This window comes from Notamacropus eugenii, chromosome 1 (genome assembly GCF_028372415.1).
Source record: "Notamacropus eugenii isolate mMacEug1 chromosome 1, mMacEug1.pri_v2, whole genome shotgun sequence".
Classification (NCBI taxonomy): domain Eukaryota; kingdom Metazoa; phylum Chordata; class Mammalia; order Diprotodontia; family Macropodidae; genus Notamacropus; species Notamacropus eugenii.
The window spans coordinates 139198664-139225286 of record NC_092872.1 but is presented as its reverse complement, the minus strand read 5'-3'; the positions used below and the strand labels follow the sequence as shown (position 1 = coordinate 139225286).

Here is a 26623-nt window from a genome sequence, read left to right as displayed (position 1 = left end):
TGAAACTACAATAGATCCAAAGGGAAGCCAAGTGTTCAGAGAGTAAGTAAGGTTATAGTTATTGAAAGAGATTTAGCCAATTGGACCCTGGGAAATAGGAGCAGTATAATTCATCATCCCACATGTACTGTGGTATTTTCACTTTTTCTGGTAACAAAGAATTGGAAGCAAAATGGGTGACCATTGATTAGGAATGGTTAACCAAACTGTGGTACATGAATATAGTACACTATAAGAAATGGTGAATATAAGAAACATGTAAGTAAAGGAGCAGATGTAAACTAATGTGAAATGAAATAAACAAAGCTAGGAAAACATTGTGATTTTGTTGTTTAGCCATTTTTGTCATGTCTGACTCTTTGTGACTTCATTTGGGGTTTTCTTGGCAAAGATATTGGAATAGCTTACCATTTCCTTCAGCAGCTTATTTTACAGATGAAGAAACTGAGGCAAATTGGGATGTTATTTCTCCAGAGTCACACAGCTAGTAAGTGGCTGAGGCTGTGTTTGAACTGAGGAGGAAGAGTCTTCCTGACTCAAGCCTGACCTTCTATCTATTGTACCACTTGACTGCTCCCAATTGTACATGGGTACAACAATATAAATGGAAAAAATTACAAAGATTAAAAGTAGATTTCACTGCAAGTGCCGTGAAACTGTAATGACCAAACTTGGTCCAAAAGAAGCGATAAATATGAAACTGCCCTTCTCTCCCTCCTTTGAAGAAGTGAGAGACAAGAGACATTGAGCACTGCCTGTAATGGTGGGGACTTGGTAGATGTGCCAATTGGTTATGTGGTACTGATTCCTTCCACCTTGCCTTGTCTCTTGCATTTTGGGATCCTTGTTATAAAGGATGGCTCTCTGGACTTGGGGAGAAATATATTGGGAAATGAGGTGATAGATATAATTCCAAACTTTGCAGTTGCTGCCATTCTAACAACAGTTATTAGGGATCAAGGGAATTGTACCTTTCAAGATTTGTTTTTGCAAATTGCATACCATGGTAACCGACATGTCCTGCGTTTACTCAGTAAGTATAATTTTGATTCATTCTTTGATCATTTTCTATTGCCCTTCAGAGCCACCTTTTAAAAAACATATCTAGACTCTTTCCTCACGCCGGTGCATTTCCTAGAGCATTTATCACAGTTTGCCTTTTTTTTTTTTTTTTTTTTTGGTCAAGAGATACTTGCCATTCTCTCCCTTCTTTCCTCTACTCCCACTGAGAAGTTACTCAATGACACGTTTCCTTTATCTTAAAATTTCATGTACATAGTAGGCAACCAATACAGATGTGCAGAATGAAGCAGTATGGGGTAAATGAAATTGTGACTTTTGCCTGGCCTCAGTTTCTTCCTATGTCAAACATAGTGGTTGGATTAAATGATCTCCAGGCTCAAAAATAGGCTTTAAAATTGATTGTGAGTGAATCCCTGGCAATCTTACATAAATGCAGTTTCTTCTTAGTTGAATATATAATAGCCATCAATATTTTCCCCTACACTAAATTAAATTAACTTCATGTCATTTCTCCTTGCCTTCATTTCTATACCTGATTCCATCTTTTTTCTCATTTTTCAATGCTTTGCTTCTTGCCTTCAATCTCCTTCAGTGAAAACTTGCCTTTCTTTGCTTCTGCTGGTGTAATCTCTCACATATGCTAACCTATGCCCAGAACAGCCTTCCATTTCACATCTGAAAAAACGTTACTCCGAGAGGTATTATTTGTGGATTTTTAGGCTGATCATCTTGTGAGGTAGGGAATACAGGGTTAGATGAGCATGTCTGATCTATTCTTTATTTTTTCAAGGACCAAGGGGATAGGATGTTTGCACCATCAGTGCTTTTTCTCCCTATAGGTATCACTTTGTATGCTTTAAAATGCTGTATATCAATATTGAGTTACTGATAATATTTCTATTATCAGTGTTATTTTGTTTTGCCCTAGTGGTATACAAGAAACTTTAGGTTAGGTGTCAAGGTTGAAGAATAATGTTTTAGCCAATTGAATTTTAGCCAATTTAATTGAATATTAGCACACCAAAGTAAAAAAAGTCTTGGTTTTTATTTCTGGAGCATAGAGTCATAGAGTGTTGGGGCTAGAACAGACCTTCTCTGTCATCTGTATCAGGGCTTCTTAAACTTTTTCCAGTTGAGACCCTGTCAGTGCTTCTTAAACTGTGGGTCGAGACCTCATATCAACTTCATTTGTTTGTTTGCTAAGGACTTGAGAACCAGAGAGATGTAGTGAGTTGCTAAAGATCACACAGGCAGATTTCTGACTTGAACCCAGACTTCAAGTCTAGTCTTTTTTCCATGACCCCAACTGCCTCTATCCATATTCCCTTGTGATTCTTCAGTTCTCTTTTCCCTTCCCCCATCCTCACCCAAATCACACACCTTTTTAAATTTTCAAGCATGTTTCTACTCTTTTTCTTATGGGGGAAGCTATCTGCAGGACATAAATTATCACCTCTTAGGTCACATTGACACCCCTCTCTATTTGTACTGCTTTCTGAGCATGGGTCACTGTAGCTGTGAGGTTAAGCTAGTCATACATGGGGCCCTGAAAGAGATTTTCACCTGCCCCTGATGACTTTTTGGTGAGAGGCTTTTTTCCCCTCCCCTGTGATCTGACAAGGGAGGTGCATCAAGTGAAGGAAATGAGCATTTCTATCTAGTACGGCTGTCCCAACAAACTAGAGGTATCATGTTGGCTAGAACATTACTGATGGCCCAGATGCTAAGACCGTACCTTCTCGTCTATGTGGCTGCTTGGGCGGCTTTTATAAGGAGGTTGGAAATTGGGAAATGACATTTCTTTTCCTGTGTCTCTTCAACCACAATCAGGAATGCTATACACTGTGAACCAAATGAGAAAAGAAACTCATGGTGGGGCATAGTAATGGGAGATAGCATGTCCTAGTGGATGGAGAACCTGCCTCCAGAGTCAGGAAGACCTGAGTTGCTGACCCCTCTCTGATGCTTATTAATTGTGACCAGGGGCCAGTTTCTCCATGCCTACTCACTGAGAGTCCATGGAGGGCGTTTGTACACCTGGAAATTCCTAACACTGATAAAATCTTCAGGTCTGGATAAAAAAAGATAGTAACTTTCTATGGCTTTAGTGAAGCCTTTGTCCCAGTTGATCACCTTCTTGCTAATCTCTTCTCTCCAGGTTTTCATGAGGAGTACACTCCTGATTCTCCTCCTGCTTATCTGACTCCTTCTATCTCTCCTTTGCTGGATCCTTATCATCATCTTGTAGTTAACAGTGTTGGGAGGGGTTCCGTTTGCTTCTGTCCTCCCTCTAAACTACTTTACTTGATGATCTCATCAGCTCCTATAGTTTCAAGTCTCCTTTCTATGCAGATGCTTCTTCTTGTCCAGCCTTGATCTCTCTCTTGACCTCCAGTTTTGCATCTCCAACTGCCTTTTAGACATGGAACTGGATGTTCTCTCAACATCTTAAACCTCAATATAACAAAACCTGAGCCTTTATGTTTCCCTTCAAATGCTCCTTCCTCTTTCCTGTTAATGAAGAAGGTACTTGTTGAGGGTACCACCTTCCTTCTTAGTCTCCCAGGATAAAATCAAGGTGTCATCCTCAACTCTTCATTCACCATTCATATACAATTTCTATTTAAATTCTGTTGTTTCCAGCTTTGTAATGTCTTTTATGTGATCTTCCCTCTTTGGACACTTCTACTACTTTGGTACTGGCCTCCATTATCTCACACCTTGACTGTTGCCAATCTCCCTGCCTCAAGTCTCTTCTCACTCCACTCCATCCTCCACTCAGCTGTTAAACTGATCTTCCTAAAATGAGGTCTGACCATGTGTCACCTGTCCCCACCCCCTTTCAGTAAACTCCAGTGGCTTCCCATCACCTCCAGAGAGTAGATATAAAATCTTTTGTTTGGTATTCAGAGCCTACTTATCCTGCCCCTTTCCTCCTTTTCCAATGTTTTTGTACCTTATCCCCTTCCATGATTGATTCAGTGACTCTGGCTCCTTACTGCTCCTTGAACACAATCCCTACTCCAAACATTTTCACTGTCTGTCCCCATGCCTAGAATATACTCCCTCCTCATGTCTGTGTCTGAGCTTCCCTGGTTTCCTTCAGATCTCATCCCAAGGACTACCTTCTGCAAGAAGTCATCTCTAGTCCTTAATTTTAATGACTTCCCTCTAAGAGCGTGCCCAGTTTATCTTATCTGTGTCTTATTTTATTTATTTGTTTGCATATTGTCTCCCATATAAGACAGTGAACTCCTTGAAAGCAGGGGCTGGTGTTTTTTGTTTTGTTTTGGGTTTTTTTGCCTTTCTTTGTATTCTCAGCAGTTAGTATCTGATCCATAGTAGGTGTCTGATCCATACTAGCAGATTGACCATCATATATATATATATATATATATATATATATATAAAAGACAGACCGCTAGCTTGTGGTAGAGTCATGATCTGCACCCAGCTCCTTCAAGGCCAGACCTCTATCTCTTGTTGCTGGCTAATGCTTGGTTAGTTTGGGTTATAAGATAGCACAGTTCTTTTCTTTGAAATGTTTTCTCACTTCTCAGCTGAGGTGGTGCCCTTGGGAGTATTATATACAAAGGAAAAGCACCATGAAACCCTTGGGCTGGGGTATAGGATGTCTTCTTATCTCTTAATTCCCAAGATTTTAGCTTCCCCTGCTTATATGTAGTGACTTTATTCTAGCCACATTTTCGGGAGGGAAGCAGCAGCTCCTGGTAGCTTGCTTGTTATGGGGCTTTTGAATCTGAGAGGCATGACCTTGTGCCTCGGCTTGTCCATAACATGCCTAATTAGAACACATTGGACCAAAAGAGCCTTGAAGGAAAACAGGAATGACTTAGAAATTCAAATCCTAACTTCACAGACTGGTAGAGTGGGAAGGGACTTTAGAGATTACCTTTTTTTTTTTTTTAATTTGGAATGTCATAATTTAAAGCAAACATGACTTTTTTTCTTTTCCCCTTAAATCCTCCCCACCCCCCATGAACTCTCTTGGAAGGGTGGTTGCGAAGGTTTTTTTTTTCTCATTTTGCTCCTTTCAGGGCTGTTTTTTTCCCCCGTAAGGTGCCATGATAAGTGCTTTTAGTTTGTCCAGGCAATTTCTCCCATATTGCTCTCCTTGCTATGCATATCTGCTCACATAATACATGGAAGTCAGTTGTTATTGCTGTGGATAAAGCAACCTGGGACTGTGAGGGAAGTCTATGGGACCTAACCCTATAGACTTCTCTTTTATTTTCTTTTAACCAGTTAGCTATTAGGAAGGGATTTCCTTTCATTGTCCTTCTCTGGTTTCTTCCTTTTCCTCTTTGCAGTTATTTTTTGGCCTTTCCTACTGTTTGAGGATTTTTCATGGTCACATTTTGGCACCTGACCTGACGGGAATGATTTTCTCCTGCTTTCTTACTCTCATTTAAAGACAGAAATGAGCAAGATGAATTTAATCAACCACTTACTTGATTAGGAGGAAGGGACCTAAATCCATGTCAGGATTGGCACTGGGAACTAAATCCATGTCAGGATTGGCACTGAGCAATTCAGTTCATTCCGGCAAATGTGTTGACTGCATACTATCTATATGGAATGGGTTAGATGCTGGGAATTATGGAACTAAAAAAATCAAATCAAAATGTCCCTTTCCCTCAGTGTGTATATTTTTTTAGGAGGAAGTGGTTTAAATCTTACACATGTGTAAATATAGAGTAATTTGTTGAAGGAGAAAGAGGTCAAGTAACAGAAAGAAGGAGATGGATATGTGGAAGGAGCCACTATCTGAGCTGATGCCTGAGGCAGGGTAAGGATTCTGTGAGCTGGAGAAGGGATGCAGAGAATGGCTTGTGCCTAAGATTGGAGCTTATAGATAATTATGTTTCTCTAAACACAGGGGAATTGGTGCACTTCTCCTACGTATAATTTGTGTTAAATAATTGTTTGCATATTGTTTACCCGTTTAGACTGTTAGCTGTTTGAGGGCAGGGATCATCTTTTGTCCCTTTTTGTATCCCCAGCACTTAGCCCAGTGTCTGGCACATAGTAGGAGATTAATAAATATTGATTGATTGATTGTTGGAGGTTGTAAAGGTCCCAGATAATTGTCTTAGGGTCTCTGGACACACTAGGACTAGCTCCACAGTCTCATCCTTAGACAGGAGTTGGGATGAGGAGCATCTAGAAAGTTCCTACCATTCACTCAGTTTCAGATATCTGGGGAACTCTCATTGAAGAATGTCATTTTGTTCTGGTGTAGACATAGGACCACTAAGGAAGGACTCTTACTGGGTGGGAAGAGTACAGGAAATGAATGAAAGCAAAAGCATTTGTTAAGTTCTCACTATGTGCCAGATGCTTAGGCAAGTGCTGGAGGTGCAAATACAAAAAGTAAGACAGTTTCTGTTCTTGGGATCTTATATTCTAATAAGGAGAAACAGCATATCCAGGGCAATAGAAGGGGATTTTGGTCTGAAGGGGTCACAAGAAAGGTGAGATACTTGACAAATCTTTTCCAGAGACACTGATAGTACTGACTTACTTTCTGTGCCTAGAGGAAAAGATGGAAATTGGGGTGGTGCTTATGGGACAAGTAAGGTGCCAAGGCAGATGGCTGGATGGGGGCATGTGAAGCAAAGTCTAGGACAGAGGTAGGTAAATTTCTGTTTTACTCAGTCCCCAAGCAGGATGATTCAGCCCTAAGATGTGAAGTTAACTTCCCTCAGAACTAGTGGCATGGATTCAAGAGGTCTGGCACAAAAGATCATGGTTCAGATAAGGAGAAGCAGGACAGCTGTGTCAGGACAGATGGCAAGCTGGAAAATAAAATAATTTGAGCTTATTTGAATACCTTTTATAAGCTGAAATTACTCTGAGGAGGACCCTTGTAAGAGAGCCCAGAAATAGTCCTGTTTCTATAATTTTCCTCCTGTTTGTCATTGTTCTTAACTTGTAATCTTTTAGCTGAACAGCAGCATTGAAGTCCCCATGTGTTCAGATTCAACAGAAGTTCAATGTCAGGAGGTTAATATTTTACATGGCAGGAAGTGAGGGTAGATTCAGCGCTCAGTATCAATGGAAAGCAGTTATGGGACAGCTACAGTGTTGAAGTGGACAATTAGTCGAAAGTGGGAGGGGCGTAAGGACCCAAGTTCAATAGTGGGTTCAAGTGAAGAAAAACAAATCGGAAATGCTATAGTGTTACACCTTCCTGTGTTTGGACCAGAGGAAATGAAATGGTTGTGTCAGTAGAGCAGGAAAAGTGATTATGGAGTGGGAAAAATGGAACCAGGCTCAAATGCTTCAGTAGTACTGTTAGAAACCAAGCAGCTGTGGTCTAGGTAATAGGTGTGAAGAGGTAGATGACTATCAACTTCTTCTTCTGGAATGAAGGGAGTAGGGTAAGGTACAAAAGAGGAAGACTTGAGGCTTGCAACCTATGTGGCCTGGGGCAAATTACTTAACCTTCCTGGGTCTCAGTTTTCTTCTTTGTAAACTGAATAGATTGGTCCTTGGGGCAGCTAGATGGTACAGTGGATAGAGTACTCAACCTAGAGAGTTAGGAAGACCCATCTTCCTGAGTTCAAATTTGACCTCAGGTATTTACTGGCTGTGTGACCCTGGGCAAGTCACTTAACCCTATTTGCCTCAGTTTCCTCACCTGACAAATGAGCTAGAAAAGGAAATGGCAAACCACTCTAGGATCTTTGCCAAGAAAACCCCAAGTGGACTCACCAAGAGTTAGACATGACTGAAACAACTGAAGGGCAATGATGATGACCACAACAGATTGTTCCTTAATGGGTCTTTGTAGGCCTGTTAGCTTAAATTATGGACAAACGTGTGTGTGTGTGTATGTGTGTGTGTGCTCACGTGTATTATAAAATTCCCAGACAACCTTCTCAAAGCCCAAAGAATATAGAAATATATATATGTATATATATGTATATATATATGTATATATATATACATATATATATATACACACACACACATAACAATAGACATCAAGGAGCTATGATAAGAAAGGCGTGAAGAGCACCTTTTCATGTGTTTTTATTACATATTTTTACCTCTTTTTTAAAAAGGGCTCTTATTTTATGAAGGGACTTTTTTTATACCATTTGAGTCAAAGCTGGGGTTTTAATTAAATTCAATTCATGCCTCTTTAGTTGCTCTTATCAAGCTTTCATAAGTTCAGGATTGCTGCTGTTGAAAATATAGACAGAAGGAAAATGTTGTGGAGGTTAATGTGTCTGGATGTTTGCAGCCAAAGGTTTCAGTTCAGTTTTAAGCTATTAAAGCTTATCTGTCTGTCTACCATCTATCATCTCTCTATCCACACCTCCATCCTTTCAATCTATGTAATCAAGGGGTGGGGAAGCTGTTGCCCTCTAGGTCCTTAAGTGAAGCCTTTTGACTGAATTCCAACTTCACAGGACCAATCCCCTTAATAAAAGGATTTGTTCTGTAAAACTTGGACTCGATCCAAAGGCCACACCCAAGGACCTAGAAGGCCACATGTGACCTCAAGGCCACAGGTTCTCCACCCCTGCTCTAATCTATCACTATTGGGTACAGTGAGGTGAAGGAACAGCTGCCTACCAGTATAGGCCACTTTGCTAGATGTATTCATAGATACTTGTAGAACTCAGTGATAAATGTGAGATGGTAAGCTCAGTTTTGAATCAGACCATCCAGGGCCCAGCAGATGAATAGTCATCTCTGTATGAGAAGTCATTTTCTGTTTCTGAGTCCCAGTTTCCTCATCAGTAAAGTGGGATTGATAGTAATTTCCTTAACTTCCTCACAGTTAGCTAGGCACTTTTGAGTTGTTACTATTATCCTTATAGACTATAAATCCCTCAGAGGCAGAGACTAGATGAAGAATTTTTTACCTTTGTCTTTGTATTCCCATTTTCCAGCACATTGTCTGCCTACCTGCCTTGCCATGTACCTTGGTGCTTTGCCCAGAGAAAGGTGTCTTGCCATATAGGAATCACTGAGTGTTGAATGGAATTGAATTGAGAGGAATGACATAAGACTGAACTAAGATTTTTGGAGCATGCTATATAATTCAGACAGAATTTAAAGTTTCAGCTGGGAACATGCATTTATGTATTGGAAAAGTAGTCTTGGTTTCAAACTTAAGTTTAGTTTATGAAGAGAGGGCCAACAAAAGAGCATGAAATTACTGACCTAACTGTGGATAGCAAATGCTTCTTAAACAATATATATAGGAACCAACTAAAAGAATACAGTAAGGAGATATTCAACGTGGCATGAGAGCGGATTTAGAATGGCTCTTAGTAAAAATGATATTTTTATTCTTTATCATACTCAATTTCTGGTTTTCCTCCTAGTGAACTTTCAGTAAAGTAGGGTCTATATTTTGAAAAATATCTTGTTACTAGAAATTATAGAAGTAGAAACTTTCAGTCTTTTGTCTGTGACTATTACCTTATTTCAAAAAGACTAATTTAATATAAAAGAATTAATAGCCTTAATGACTATTTGTTCAGAAATGAGAGAGGGACAATGAGAAGATAGAGGGGAACACGTTAGTGTTACTTTTTTCCCCAAGAAATAAATTTTCTTATTACCTTTTGTTTTATGCCTATATTAACCCCTGTATCCTCCTTCCCTCCCTTAACAAAGTTTTTTTCTTTTAAAGAAGAAAGAGAAACAAAAATCAGTAGAACTGATCAATACTTTGAAAAAAAATTAACATCATATGTAATGTTGCACATAGGTATTACTTTCTAAGATGGAGAGGTGACTTAGTCTGTCTTCTCTGTCTCTCATCATTTAATTGTAAATACTCTCTAAAATGGATGGTTATGTGGTAATTTTGCCAGCGCACAGAGAAATGAAAGATAGTCTGTACACAAAACTTACACATCTTAGGGAAGTTTGTTGAAGGATATTTTATAGCCTGACAAAACTTTGATTGAAGACCGAAAGATGCAAGTGTTGCTGATTTGTCTTCCTGGCACGACTAGGAAGATGGTTTCTTGCTTTGGGTGTGTAGATCAAGTTGCACAATAACCACCTGGGCCATGTAGTACCAGACTCTCCATGCAAGCTTATGAGATTCAGTCACACAAAAAATGGCTTCTCCATTTTTCCTTTACATAGAATAAGTTCTATCTGTCACACAAGTGAGTGATAATGCAATAATTTTTTTGGCTTCCCTGGCAATTTTAGGGTAGGGAGATGCCATGTTATTTGTTCCATCTGATCCCAAATCTATGCTTGGCATCTTTGAGGATTATAATTACTGGAGGAGGTGAAGGTGGGAGAATAGGAAAAAATACACATAGGAAAGGAAGAGTCCTGCTCTGTCCTATAGTTGGTGTTGCACATTTATTATTTGCATCACAAAGATGGGGAGCTGCTCTCATGGCCTTGGGTCAGGGTCTGTGAAACATTACATCCAGAGTATTCCCAGAGCTGGGGGTAGCAAATTGCATCTCTGTCTTTTTCTTGTTGCTATTAATTTTGGAATAAATTCATGATTTAATTTTTCATTAGTCCTAAGCCAGTCTTTAGATGAGTGCTTATGTAGGTACAACAAATGAGTAAGAGGAATTCAAGATGTACTTTTATTCACCATTTCCTATATTGGTTTATCTTGCATCTGTTAGAGGCGTATTACATACATCATCAGGCTAGAATAGGGTTTTTCCCTCAAGGACCTAACAGATCTCCAAAGATATTTAGGAAGCTGTTCCTCCCTTTAGAAAATCTGGTGACCTTGCACAGCCCTCTTTCACTCAAAACAAAGTCAAGTGCAAGTCATGTCATCATTTCTCTAATGGCATGGTCTTCTTTGAAAATGAAGGACGAACACAGCAACACAGCAGGGAGAGAAAATGCCAAAGATATTTTTAAGTTAGGTAGTTTTTCTTTAAAATGAAAATACTCCATGGGAAGGTTAAGTATTTTGGTCATTAACACCTTCTGGAAATGATTTATTAGACATTAATGAATTTGTTCAACAGTAGACCAGAGTTATCATAGGAGTGGTTTGGGTAAGGAGACAATCTGGAGGGGTGCATGTGTGTGTGTGTGTGTGTGTGTGTGTGTGTGTGTGTGTGTGTGTGTGTGTGTGTGTGTAGCTTTGCATATATATATAGCATGCATGTATGCACACACACACACACATATATATGTATGCACGTGTATATACGTATGTGATGTTCCCCACATATGTTAAGGGGACACCTACAGAGATGTTCTTATTTGATAAGGGGTATAATTGTAGCAGGATAGCAGATAATTAAAAACAATTGACCACATTTTATTAAAATAACATTTAATGGGATAATAATTGAACTTCCCCGACCTTCTATGTATGGATCAAGAGGGTGAAATGGGCATAACCAAGAAAACAATTTTTACCTTCACACCAACAACACTGAAAAAAATGATCATTTTTGAAAGACTTGAGAATTCTGATCAACACAGTAATCCTCCATGACTCCAGAGGACTAGTGATGAAGAATGCTATCTACTTCGTGAGAGAGGTGTTGCTTTAAATATGGAGAATGAAAGACATTTTTGCACATGGCCAATATGGGAGTTTAATTTTGCTTGCCTACTTGCCACAAGGGTTTTTTTTCTTTCTTGCTTTCTTTTTGTCTTCTTTCCTTTTTGCTCCCTTTTGGGGAGAGTAGAGATGGAAGGAATAAATAATTGATGATTTAAAAAAGTTTTAATTAAGAAAAAGTGTTACTATGAATATTTTGTAATATGTAGTATTTTCTTTTTTCTACTGTTGCCCTCCTTGTATTATATACTCAGTACTGAGACTGCTAAATCAAAGGGGATGAACAGTTTTGTACTTCGCAGTTCACTATCAATTCTTTATTAATGTAGAAGTCATGGTCTTCTCCCCTTACATTTTATGTGACCCTAACTATTTCTAAGACCCCATTAATAGTACAAAAGTCTTCATACATAGTTCTGGAAGGAAAACCTTAAGTTATAAAATTAGAGACAATGAAGAACCACTGTCATCAACTACTAAGGCCCTTGGAAGTATTATCTTTTGAAATCTTCATTTCCTTACTGTGCTCTACTTAAATCTGTTTTTCTTTGAATAGGAATATTCAAGGTAAATTAAATGTTTCTCACCCAGTTTTCTTATTTTTCGGTTTTGTTTCATAACTAGAATTATAAATATTGAGAAATGTATATATTTAGGAAGTGCTTTAAATTCTAATAATAATGATATGCAGTAGTGTGGAATAGTGGATAGAGAGGGCTGACTCTGACGTCAAGAAGTTCTGAGTTCAAGTCTTGGCTTGAACACTGGCAGGGTAACCCAGGTGAAAGTAAATTACTCAGTGTTTCATGCACCACTTGAATGACTCTGCATGAGTTTCCAGTTTTTGCCATTGGAACAAAGCTCAACACTTGGAGTTCCACAAGCTGATGAACTTTTTTTTTCAATTCAACAAGTATTTATGAAACATCTTGGTGCCCACCAGCACTAAACTTGATGATGAGAATATACAGAAATGAAAAATATTCATCTTTGTTCCCAAGAAGTTTATAGTCTACAAGCTTCTGTACATGGGACGATATATACACAGATAAGTAAATACAAAGTAATCTTTTTTGAGAGGAAGAGGAGCAATAATGACTAGGGGAATTTGGAAATGTTTAGGTGATCCAAAAGACAGAGCTGAGGAAAGAACATTGTAGGGATGGGGGCTGGAGATGGCGTAGAGTATGTCAAGAATGACTAATATGTAATCAGGCCTGGAAAGATAGGCTGGAGCCAGGTTGCATAGGACTTTAAATACCAGAAGAGTTAGCTATTGTCTTTAGGACAATAAAGGGCTACTGAATCTTTTGAAGTAGGGGAGGGACACCATCTGAAGCATAAGAGGTGATGAGGATCTGATTTAGAGTGATTGTCCATGGAGTAAATTCCTTGGGTTGCGCGAGATATTTTGGAGGTGGAATAGATAAAATTGGTCAACAAATTGGATAATGGGGGAGGGGAGTGTATGAGAAGGAGGAGCTACAGATGATTCCTAGCTCTCCCTCTTTAATAGAAAGAGGGAGGGGGTGCCCTCAAAACCAGTAGTGTTTCTTGGACAGTGATGAAATCACAGGTCCAGACCCTCTTATGACGCTGATAACAGCTGACATTTATGTAATGTTTAACAGTTTGCAGAACATGTCACATACATTATCTCATTTCAGCAACTTTGTGGCTGGCATAGATAGTGTTAATACCATCGTTAAAGAAGTTGCAACTTGTTGTCACATAGGATTAGGATTTGTGAAACCAAGTCCAGGCCTTGGTCCATCATACATAGGCTTCGTTCATGTAACAGGTATTTATGAAATGCCTGATATGTATGAGTAATTAGGTCTGAAGTACAGTTTATGTTACTTAAAAGAAAAATGTGATTTCTTGTTTTCTACTTTTAAAAAAAGAGTTTCAAAGACACACTGTTTCAGTAAACTTCTTAGCCTGCCAGGGAATCCCCTTCACCAATTATAATCCAGAATATATATACTCAGACTATAGAGTGTAACCTGAATCCTAGTCTTATATGTGTGAGTTTAAATTTTTATAACACAACCTTTTGTTAGTTGGGGATCATCAGTATTAGGGGAGTCTTTGGGTAATTGGACCTTTTCCCCTCTTGTCTTCTGCTTAATAGTTCTTTGGATTGGTTCTGTATGATGCCAGTTCCAAGGCAGCTCCATAGTTTAGTGGATAGAGTACTGGATAGGGTCTGGAGTCAGGAAGACTTTGAATTCAAATCCAGCCTTAGATACTTATTAGCTGTGTGACCCTAGGCAAGTCACTTAACCCCCATCTGCCTCAGTTTCCTTGATTGTACAATGGGAATTTTAAGAGCAACTACCTTACAGGGTTGTTGTGAGTGAGGTTCAAGCGAAATAGCTGTAAAGCTGCCTTACCCCTAGTAGGCACTATATAAAGACTTATTCCCTTCCCTGTCTCTTAAAAAGTCTAGAGATTTTTTTGTTTAGGCTTCTGGTTCATTTCAGTTCAACATATTTTTACCAGGGAAATTAAAATGAGATACAATATCTGCCTCCAAAAGGTTCACTAGGAGGAGAAGATAAACAGCTATAATATGTCACAGAAGGATTGTGGAATTTAAGGAGAGATCGTTTAGAGCTTGGGGTCATCAGTGAAGGCCTTTGCTGAAAGGGACAGAAGGTTAAAGAAGGCAAGAGACATTATTCAAAATGGAAGGTTTAACTCTGAAATCATGCTTTTGTAAAAATCCCCCCCCACCTCTTTATTTATTTGTTTTTAGAGTGGTCTAGGGAATGAGAGCCTGGACATTACTGAAATTCCAAGCTAGGGTGTGCCAAAAGCCAAAGATTCGTTTCTATTCCCTTTCAGAAAGTCCTTTCTTCCTTCTGGCCCCATTTTGTCATTTTAGCCAGAGTCATTTTAGCCATGCAGTTAGGAAATGTAGACACGCTATTTTTTACTTTCTAGACTCCAAAAATATGACTCAGACAGATCTTTTTTTGCAGAACATGGCATAGTTACAAGGCAGAAATACTGAGAGATTTCTATTAGTAAAACTATTTTTTGAAGGCCTTTTGTGTGAATTACAATGTGCTAGGCACCCTTTGGGATGTAAAATTTCTAGGCTTATTCCCCTTCCTCTAACTGGGTAGAGACAACTACCCAAAACTTAGCACAAAGGGGCTAAGCTAGGGGCAGCTAGGTGATACAGTGGATTGAGTGTTGGGCTTTGAGTCCAGAAGACCCAAGTTTCAGTTCTGTCTCATCTACTCAGATAAGTGACTTTTGCGCTCTCTGTCCCAGATTCCTTATCTTTAAAATAGTCCTAATAACAGCACTTATTTCCAGAGTTTTGTGAGTATCAAATGAGATAAAACGTGCAAAGCATTTTGCAGACCAAAAAGATCTTAAATGCTAGCTGTTATTACCAAAGAACAATTAAGCAGTAAATGTGGAGATTCTGACATAGGGAGGAGAGAACAATGTAGATTGGCAGAACTGGGAGGGCTTCTTGGAGGAGGAGGTAAGATATGAACTAGACCTTGAATGAAAAGATAGGACTTAGTCCTGTGGAGGGGTGGGAGACTTTTCCTACTGTGAAAACAAAGGCTTGAAGATAAAGCAAGACTGGGAGCTGTGACAGGATATCTGAGCTTCTCCTGTGATTTATGGGCCAACAAAAGCACCTTGCAAAAGTTTCCTCCCTTGAGGCTGCCTTGTATGGTAGTGCTGATGCCAGATATGGCTTACAATGTCATCAAGTGAAAGTGTGTGTGTCTCTGCCTTTCAGTTCTAACATTATGCACCTCTTTCAATGTTGAAGGTGATTGAAAATCTGAGAATGGGACGCTGATTTTGAAAGGCAGTCCTCAGAATTGATGTCAGTATGTTATGGAGGCAGATTTTGACAAATTAGAGGGATTGGGAGTCCATGGTTATTTTCTTTAAATTGATCATTGCTTTCTTGGGCATTATTGCCCTGGGAAAGCCTTATCAGGTGATCAAATGAGATAATATCTGGAAAGTACAGACTTTAAAGAACTCTATAAATGTTAGCTATTATTTTTGTAATTATTATGAAAATTTACTTTCTACTAGGTGTTAAAAATTTCCTCACCCATGCCCACTACTCTGTGTAAGCCACTGTATTAGGCAGCCTTTGGATTCTTAGAGAGCTCTCAGGGTTAACTAGATTAAGGAGTTATTTTGGAAGAGTCTATTGGTGGTTAATGCTGTTTTAATTAAATACTTTGTTTTTATTCACTGCCTCATAAATATTTCAGTCCAGTTTTATCACCCACATTGGCTTTTTTCTGACCACAAATGCACGTATAAAAATTTCTGTCTTTTGTCCTTGCCACAGAGGTCCAGACTCTTCGACTCCTTCTTCCCCTTCATTTTTCCCTTTCCTATCTGTGCCATAATTGTAGATACATTGACTCCCAGGCATATGTTTTCTCTTTCCCACACCCTCTGACACACATTCCTCACTATCATTTTAACTCTTTACACTCGAGTACACTAATAAACAGTCTCACAGTCACAAGAGTTTCCTGCCACCCACTTCTCTGTAGCCAAAATGTGTTCTTCTTTTGAATCATCAATCCAGGTCTCAAATATGATGAAGGCCAGGTGACATTCAGAATCAGAGTGGACTGGAGGCAAAGCTTTGGAGATAATCTGTTACAAAGGATCTCTGTGACTTTTTTTGAATTTTAACTTTTCTGTTTCTTTTTTCATTTTCCTCATCTGTAAAATAAAAAGACTGGGTTAGCTCACTATTCATGTCACTTCTAGCTCTAAACCAGTGCCTTGCACTGGTCATTTAATAAATGTTTGAATGCCAGTAGATTCTCGAGCAGTTTCTATGATTGCTGAGCTTCCCAGTACCCACTATTACCATTACCTTTTGGGGCAGCTAGGTGGTGCAGTGGATAGAGCACCAGTGCAGGATTCAGGAGGACCTGAGTTCAAATCTTACCTCAGACACTTGATACTCACTAGCTGTGTGACCTTGGGCAAGTCATTTAACCCCAGTTGCCTCATCCTGGGTCATCTTCAGTCGTCCTGATGAATATCTAGTCACTGGATTCCGATGGATTCCCTGGAGGAGAAGTGAGGCTGCTGACCTGTACAGCCCTCCCTCACTCAAAACAAAGTCAAATGCAAGTCATGTCATTGTTTCTCTGATGGCATGGTCTTCTTCAGCAATGAAGGACAAACACACATACATATAAGACAATTACCTTTTAAAATTTCTTATTAGACTTCTTATGATCCCCTCGACTAGTTTTCCCTCCCCTAGACCTTCGCCTCTACTTCCATTACCCATCAATTCTGAGAGTCTTTATTCATTTATCCAGATATGATTGACTACTTGTTTAAAAGTATTATGCCTCTCAAGGTTATTTATATTTTAATCTAGATTAAAGCTTTAAGAAAAAGTGATGGGAGTGCTAAAGTGGAATATATACATTCAGAAACCAACTAGTGGATGGAAGAGGATTTTGATGTAACTTGATTGTTCCAAGGCTCTCTACTTCTGGTTTAGGCCAGTCCTCCTCCAAGTGGGCCAAAAGAGGAAGTCAGTTTAGGGATCTGGGTTCTTCCTGCTGCTTCTAATGGGACAGATCAGGCATATGGTAAAGGGAGGCAAATTAGGCTCTTTTAGGGCATAGAAGGCAATGCTAAACATTGAATTGTGTCTGTGATCGCAGAGACATCTAGGACAGGAAAGGGGAATATGGAAGATAAGCAGAAATTTAATGTCTTTTAAAGAAAATAAGTGAACAATCTACTTGGCTCATTTAAAAGTTTTCAGCATGGATATTTACATTTTAAAGCATGTTTTATTTAGATGATGAGAGAGTATGACAGAGTGGATGAAGAACTGCCTTTGAACCAAGAAGATTTCGGTTGAGGCCCCAACCTTGAGACATACCAGGTGATGCTAGGCAAGTTACTTGAATTCTCAGTGCTTGAGGCAAACTTACCAACACTGTAGTAAGTGGCAGAGGAGGCACCATTCTACACTGGTGGAAGGGAGATTCCTTATACCAACTAAAATCACAAGTCTAGTCCTTATCCTTTATTCATCTGACAGATTTGTTCAAAGAATTTACTTTTATGTGTTTTTAATTTTGTTACAAGTGAAGAGACAAGCTGTTGAATTTTAAGGAATGGAGCAATTTTTGTTTATGCCAAACATTTTGCTTATGAAAAACAGACAAAATCTTAAATGGAAGAAGCTAGCAGTAGCATTGTAAAGCAAAGGACCTTCTTGTGCTTTCTGGATTTCTTTTCCTTTACAATGTCAAACAAATATTCCTTCAAGTTAGGAGGCCAGGAAAATGTCTGCTGCCCTCTTGGGGAAAAAATGGAGGAAAAAGGCCATAAGCAAGGAAGGCATTGAATCTTTCTCCTGTGATAATCCATCTGAGGGGCTAGAAATGTGTCCTGTTTTTACATACAAGGGCTGGTACTGAACTACTTTTAGAACTCTGCATAGAGGAATTGTGATCTATTAGTGCAATGGTCTGATAGGTTTCCATTTGCTATATAGATTTTAGAAATTATTTTGGAGTCTAATAACAATATCTTATTTTTAAACATTTTCCAACTAAATCTCATTATTTCCTTTTTAGAGAAATATAAAAAATAGTCAATTGACTATCTTTAAAAAATCAATTTATAACTTGATTTGGTAAGTGGTAGTAAAAAAATAGTGGTACAAATATTATAATTTCATACTATGGTTCTTTAAGGACTTTAGAGAGGCCAGAAGAGTCAAACAAAGTATGGAGAGGCACATATGAATGGGAGATGGGGGCATTTGGGACTTTCTGAACTGAGTATGTTTGTTGGAAGAAAATCGCTCTTGTCCCAATCTACAACTCTTTTAAATGTCTGATTCCAGGGCCCCCACCTCTATTGTGTTGTAGACTAGCCTTTTCTGCATTTATTTTCAGACTTCAAAATTTAGCTGTGCTAATGGTTTATATTGTGTAATTCCAAAAGCCATGGCTATACTTCAAAGGAATAACAGATTCTAGATATTTCTTAGAAATCTCTGGTGCTCAGTTACTTCAGTTAACTTTGTCTGTCAGTTCCTTGAATATTCAAAAGCTGGCTATTGCTTAATTTAGCCTAATTTGGTAGGAAGAATACTGAACCCTCTGAGAGTCAGAAGGCTTGGATTCAAATACTGACTTTGGCATTTATTTTATTTTTCAAATGACCTTCTCTGAAGTTCATCCCTTTAAAAAATTGATATTTATTTATTTCTAACAGCTTTGGTATTTATTGCTATTGTGATGTTGGGCAAGTGGATTAAACTTTCTGAATTTTAGTTTGCTCATCTATAATAGATGATTGGAAGAAGTCAGGAGTTCTTAGCCTTTTTGTTTGTCATTTACTCACTTTCAGAATAATGCTTTAAAATGCATAGAATATATAGGATTACAAAGGAAGCAAACTGTACTGAAACACATATGTATCAAAATTTTTTTAAAAAAAATTTATGGACCCTAGGTTAAGACCTCCTAGATGAGATACTCTCTAAAGTCCCTTTTAACTTTGAATCTTATTAATGACAGTTTATGTATTGCTAACATACCAGTGTAGCAAGACTCATCATTTATTTACCTTTTTTTGGTCTTTCAGAAAAAAATAACTTACCTAATGAAATTCAAGGTGTGTGTATATGTGTGAGTGTGTAGTTATGTCCCGATAGAAACCCTTTATAGGTGTCTTGATAATAGTGCAACAATCCAACCTCCCTTCCTCCCACTCCCCCCCCCCCCCCCCCCCCAAAAAAAAAGGCAAGGAAAGAAAGAATCTCCTTGGGTTTAATCAGGTTTCACTTGCCTTATCAAGTCTCTGGCTCTGAAAGAGATTGATTGCCACAGTATCCAACCTGGGGGAGAAATTATTTTCTAGTTTGCGGCTCATTTTTCCTTCTTTGCTGCCAGTCTCAGCTGAAATTAAACCAAGGGCTAGATCTGACTGTATTTGGAGATGCCTGCTTGGGAGGGTGTCTGTGCGCCTTTAGTTTAATGAACAGAATTTGAGGCTTGGAGTGAGGTAAGTGACTTGAGTTACAGCCCTACCTTATGTACTTACTAGTTTGCATAATTATTGACAAAAATGTCGCATAATCTGGTTTCCCATCTGTAAAATGGGGATAATAATACTTTGTACTATCAACCTCACAAGTTGGTTGGGAGAAAAATGCTTTTGTAAACCTTGAAAGTTCTATGTCTATGTGACTTGTCACTGCTGTTCTTTTAAAAGAGCCTCTTATGAAATCATTGGTTAGGCAAGGGGCTTGTCCCATTAACTTAATTCACTTTGTGCCTGTTGCCATAGCATTTTGTGTTCTTAAAGGGCTTAAATCAGTATGATTGTTTTAAATCCACGTGCTGCTTCTTGGTCTGTGGGGTGGCTGATGAATATCCTTATAATTCTTTAGAGTGCTCTTCAGGAATTAGACTAGTTCAAAAATGAAGAGGGAGCCAGAAAAATGTGAATAATCTGTTTACTCCGTTGTTATTATGTAACACCCTCCAGAAAGGGTATGTTTCTGTCTGGCGCATGTTAACGGTTCTTCCAACAGAGTTGTTTTTGTCCGCATTCATTAGCACATTTGCTGATCTCGCTAAGTAAAGCAATTACTGTATTTTAACCATCTTTTCCAATAGGAAACACAGTGTTTATTGGCCAGATGTCGATGTGACACCCCAGCAAATTATCAGCTTTTACCGCATAATTATGTACGGCACCAGTTGGACGCCATCTCTGAGTGAAGGTGTAGACATGGAGCATGATGTGTTAGAGTTTTAACTTGGGTTACTCTCTGGAATTAGACGGTAGTTTTCAGCAGATTTTATTAATGAATGTGCTGTTTATAGTCCTATCATAAAGGATAGTCTGAATTGGAGTTAAGTAAGATCCAGTAAAAAACCTCACCTTCCATGGGGCTGCACACTGACACGGAGGTTCTCAATAGATTTTCCTAAGGAACAGGTGAGACTATACCACTCCCTTTCTCAAAACTTTTAGTGACTCATTGCTGTTACCTCTGTGGTAAAATGCAAAAAAGTCCCTCTCACATGTGCTCCAACCTGTCTTTCTAGACTAATTTATCATTATTTCCTACAACAAATTTTGTGTTTCAGCTACCATAGCTGTTTCCAAAGTGAGTAGTCCATCTCTACCTTGTGTGTACTTGCATAGGTTATCCTTCATTCCTGGAATGCAAGGCTTGTTCCCCTTAACCTCTTAGGATCCTTAGCTTTCTCCAAGACTCAGTTCAGGTATTCTTCCTAAGCTAATGTCTTCTTGCTTTCCTATACCTCATTCCACTCCTTCCCCATTCCCCTTCCCCTTCATTGTTAGTGGTTTCTCCTTCCTCAGATTGCCTTGTACTTGCTTTTTTTGGTGCATATCACATAGTTCAGGAGAATGTGACAACTCTTTTGACTTTTGACTTTATCCCCAGCACCTAGCTCAGTTCCTTGTGTATAGTAGTCCCTTAATATTTGTTGAGTGCAGCAGTACTGGGTCCTACCATTAAGTTTGGTTTGATGATAGGCTATATTTTTGTTTCTTGAGATCTACTTCAATAATAGGAGATGTCTTTCTGATCACGTTCCTGAAGTCAGGCTAGTCTATATCAGTGGTACTTGTTTTCTCATGAATGAAATCATGAATCTTTTGAAGATGATTTTGCTACTTTGCTGAGAACTATGACTCTGGAAAAATAATGACAAGAGTTGGTTTTTCATTCAAGATACTGGGCAGTTAATGAAGTTCAAGACTAAAGTTTCTTATAGGCTTGCTATAACTATAACAAATATAAGCATACAAATAACTTATAACAGTTGTAATATCATAGTTACATGGAGGGTCTAACTGAATTATATATGAAATTAGAGAATGCACAGATAATTGTCCACTAAGTGGGTGATCAGGAAAGATTTCATGGAAGAGGTAGCACCTGAGCTGAACTGTGGAAGGGAAGGTCTTTAAAAGCCAGAAAGGCAGCCCTACGTTTCTCCTCTGTAACATGAGGACAATAGCAGCACCTACCTTAACAGGGTTATTGTGAAGATCAGATGAGAAGACACAATTATCCCCTATGATCTGGAAAATCATGTAAAATTTTTTGACCTTCCTTACCAGAGAAGAAGTATGAATTATTATGGTATTAAAAAACAAAATATGTTGATAATATGTAATACTATATATATATATTTCTGAGTTTCTGAACTTTTTCTATGTCATCTGTTGGCTTTCATGTATCATCTGTGTTTTCTGCAAAACTCCACCAAAATTCCCATTTAATTTCTTATGCCTACCTGCAATATAATCAGACCCTGAAGGAAACATTGTGATGTGAAAGGGATAAAACAGCATATGTAAAACTCTTTGCAAACAAACCTTTAAATTTTACATAAATGTTATCTATAGAAATGTAGGGGACATCACTTGAGGATTAGACATTTTCCCTTCTGTATATATCTGTCTTCTGACTCCATATATTTTGAAAGCAGATTTGAGAAAAAAATTTCCCCCTGTATAATGCCTTAGTGAAGGTCAGAATTATGTACAAAATTATAGAGGTGAGAAAGTGTAGGACTAGATCAAGAAACAGGTAGTTCACTTTGACTGGTACATAAACCTTTATTGTATGTTATAATGATTAGAAGTTTGAACCAAGTTTTTGAGGGCCCTGATTTCTGGGCTAAGTAAGTAGTTTGTATTTTATTTAGAAGCAATGGGGAACCAGTAGGCCTCTGTGATATGATCTTTACCATGGCAGTGATCTGAAGGATACAGTGGAAACAATAAGAAATTTAGAGACAGGAAGATTGGGCAGGAGGCTATTATTATAGTCTAGGAGAAGAATATTGATGGCCTGAACCAGGGTGTTAGCAGGAAGTAAAAAGGAGAGGATGATGATGATTTTTGATACTCCTTAGAATCAAATTGATAGGTAAGATCTGTCTACTGATTAGATGTTAAGAGAGAAGACTCAAAAATAATTGAATTATGAGTCTTGGAAAAGTAGTGCCATCAATGGAAACTGAGAAGTTAGAAGGAAGGGCATGGAGAGAGGGGGAAGAGATAAGTTCTGTTTTGGATGTGTGGAGTTTGAAGTATCAGTGGCATATCTGGGTGGAGGTATCAGGTAGACAGATGTCAAGAGAGCTTCTCCAAATTGCTGTTGGTGGTTGCTGTAGGGTGGCAGAAGCGGACAATGGAGGAGGGGGTGGGGTGCTACTTTGGTCATAGTCATACCTGGAGAGATAGATGCAGTGTCCATAGCATGGGCATTTATTTGAAAATGAATATTAATGAGGGTTCAGAAGTCTTCTGTAGGATGATTTGGAAACTTTTGTTTGTTTTTTGATCCTGGAAAATGTCTTTGGTATGAAGTGCATTTCATTTTTAAATGATCCTGTTTAAAGGGTAAAGTCTTGTCTCATTTAAAGGCTAATTTTTCTCTCTGTCCCCTTTTTAAATAGCTTGAACATCATGGAGCTGTATTTTGGAGAATATAAGCATGTGCAGCAGGAATATGGAGTACATCTTAGGCTTGAAAGTGATGAGACCAAAAAATCAAGGCTTTCTCAGAATGCCAAGACAGGATCTTATGGCGTCAGTATTAGAGTACAAGGAATTGATGGCCACCCATACATCGTACTGAATAATGCAGAGAGATGTCTGGCAGGTGTTCCTTTTGTGGAAAACGGGCCATCATTTACATCTCCAGCAGTTAATGACTTGCCTTTACATTCCGCCATTGATCCCAGACTGGAAGAGAAAACCAGTGAAGAAATACTGTTCCCAGAAAACCCATATGCACAGCCCAGTGCATTTAGAAGTCTAAAGCCAGCCAGTCTACATGAAGGTAAAAATGGACTTCTTGACCACAAAGGTAGTTCACTAAAATCTTCCAATATGTTGAACTTTCAGAGACACCCTGAACTTTTGCAGCCTTATAATCCTGAAAAGAATGAGTTGAATTTAGAAACTCACAGATCTCCTGAGCGCAATTGGACCAAAACACCTGCAGATGAAACTAGAAATGATAAACGTTCTCGAACGTGTTTTTCAAAACCTGCTACTTCTCAGCCAGCTAGCATGCCTTCAGGAGATATGTCAAAAAGCAATGTGACGGCCATCCGTTTGTGCAGCTCAATTGTGATAGATGATCCCAAGAAGCAGGCATCAGTGTGTCTGAATGTTCAGAGCTGCACCAATGAAGGACTGCCAACTGAATCTCCTACTCCCAGCGAGAAATCCCTTACCACCATCAACCCTGATACCCATCAGGAAAACAAAAAAAGTCGGCCAGATGTTCTCCCCTTTCGACGACAAGATTCTGCTGGGCCAGTGTTGGATGGTTACAGGTCACGGAGGTCTTCCTCCTCCTCAGTAACCCCCACTTCAGCCAACTCTTTGTACAAATTTTTACTGGATGACCAAGATTATGCCATCCATGCTGACAATGTGAATCGTCATGAAAATAGAAGATATATCCCCTTCATGCCAGGGACAGGTCGAGATATTGACACAGGATCCATTCCAGGTGTAGATCAATTAATTGAAAAATTTGATCAGAAAGTTGGCTCTCAGAGAAGAGGGAGGTCTGGGAAACGGAACAGAATTCATCCAGATGATCGAAAGAGGTCAAGAAGTGTAGATAGTGCCTTTCCTTTTGGTCTACAGGGAGACTCTGAGTACTTGGACGAGTTTAGTCGAAACTTGGGTAAATCAAATGAACATCTCCTCAGACCATCTCAAGTTTGGCAGCAGAAGCCCCTGTCTCGAGATCGCCGTCTACTTTCTGGTGGGAAACATACCATGGTAGGGAAGACGTCTGGGAAACTGCAAGAACCAAGTCAGGATGCACCTGATGGACAGCCTAGGCCTTCCCAGTTCAATAATACAAACAAAGGTCATGAAAATAAAGTTCACAAAGATGGTGGGATGATGAGACCTCTCACATTCTCAGCCCAGAATAAAAAGGAGGAGGAAATAAAAACAGCAACTGCTACAGTGTTGTTGCAGAATCAGGCTGTGGCCACATCGCCTGATTCAGGAACAAAGAAAATTTCCATCAAGACAGTTTCCTCTGCCACAAATACTCAGGTAATTCCCATGTGATAAAATGGCTTTTTTTTAAAGTGGTTTCAGTGATGGTGCAGGACAGGGCAAAGAGTAGTGAGTCGAAGGATTTGGGTTCACATCCCACCTCCACTACTCACTATCTGTGTGACCTTTGCCAAGTCACTGACCCTCTGGGCTTTTGTTTGTTTGCAAATTGATGATAAATAATGCCTAAGTTATTTTAAGATCTTGTGATTTCGTTGATGTTCATGGATACAGATTGTGATCCTTCTCTGAGGTGGTAACTAGTCTTTGACAGTTTCCATGGCTAAAAATTCATTACCCTGCAGCTAACCTGAAGATGGATTTCTTTGAATTTAACCAGTCTTTCAGATGATAGACAGTACAGATTCTAAACAGACCTGTGCCCAGAGCTTTAGCAACTTGGTCCGAATTGCTCGTGTTTGCTGTCTTCTGTCATAATCTTTGAGAAGCCAGGGTTAGCTCCATGTTCTTGGGGAGTTCTAATGGATAGACAAAGAGCATCTCTGGAAAACAACATCATTGGTCTTATTCATTATTTATTAATAATCATACATAATTAATTATACTGTAATTATGTTACAGTAGTCCAAACCATAATCTCCATATGTCAGTCATTAAATACACATCAGTGATTTTTTCTTTTAGGATTTTGTGTATGTAGGTACATATGGGTGAACCAATTGGGACCATTTCCCAGTTTCATTTAAAGAGCCTTTATGTATATCAACATAGACATAACATATGCACAAATGTCCATATACATATAAACACATCCGTTTAATGGTTGTCTTTTTTGTTACCTATTTTTGTGACAATGTAAGGTAATCAAGATTTTTCAAGTGAGAAGATTATGGAGATTTTATCCTTATCAGAAAGGGATAGGGCAGAAGTAGTGGGTGCATGTATCCTTTCCCCTTTCCATCCACTTGTCCTTCTCCCTAATCCCCACTGAGATCAGCCAAATCTTTATCCAGGAGATGCTCATGAACCAGTCAGGTTGTTTGGATTGTAGGAATCTGTTTAATATGGCAAACAAATAAGTATTTCTTTAAGCAAGAGAAGAAGTTAAAGACTAACAACCCTTTCAAAGGTTCCTTTGAAATTTCAGAAAGGGAAGTCATTACTCATGCTACTCTGTGGGCTTCTTGGACCAGAGAGTTCCCCAATGCTCATAGAGTATATATTGCCACTTAGTGTTTTTTAAGATCCCAGAGATCTGTTTTTATCCTAGGAAAAAAGTTTTGTTGCTGTTTCTGTTATATGCCAATGATGTTGTATGTTTCCTTGGAAAAAAAGCCCCCCTAAAATAACAATCACACCCCCAACCACTCAATTTTGTGATATTTCCAGCTTGAATTTCTTTACCTTTTTTTCCCACGTACTCAGCACTTAGATTGCTGTTAGAATTTAAGACTAAGAAAGTAAACACTGTGGTTCAGGGGACTGCAGACTAGAAAGTTCTAGAAGCTGATACTTTGCAGACATATTAAAATTGAAATTTTCAGTCTAATAATCAATCCCATTGCCAACAGTGCTGGAACCCTTTCCAAAAGGTCTGATTTTTGGCAAGAGAGATACATCGTGAGGGGAAAAAAAAAATGACCTTCTTGCCCCCTTCCCAAAAAGCTTTCCTAGTGTTTGAGAAGACTATAAGACATAACAGATTTTTTAGTTTTAGATAGCACCTACTAATAATAATATTTATATAGCACTTCATGAATAATTCATTTTTATCGCAACCTGGTGAGCTAGGTGCTAGTGTTATCTCCATTTTTGAGGCTGAGGGTAGGTTAATTTACTTGGCCAATCATACAGCCAGTAAGTGTCTTAGGCTGACTTTGAATTCTGGTCTTCCTAACTCAAGTCTCATACTCTATACACTCTGTCATCTAGTTGCTTCCA

General features: G+C 38.8%; 1 protein-coding gene across 4 annotated transcripts in view; it reads left to right on the top strand.

Annotated features, from left to right (window-relative positions):
* CGNL1 (cingulin like 1) overlaps window positions 1-26623 on the top strand; it is a 199736-nt gene that overhangs the window by 47064 nt on the left and 126049 nt on the right. For all 4 annotated transcript variants that reach the window (XM_072615748.1, XM_072615749.1, XM_072615755.1 and 1 more), the window contains exon 2: window positions 23089-24718. In XM_072615748.1, coding sequence (XP_072471849.1) covers window positions 23089-24718 — 1630 coding nt within the window. The remainder of the gene's footprint in view (window positions 1-23088; window positions 24719-26623) is intronic.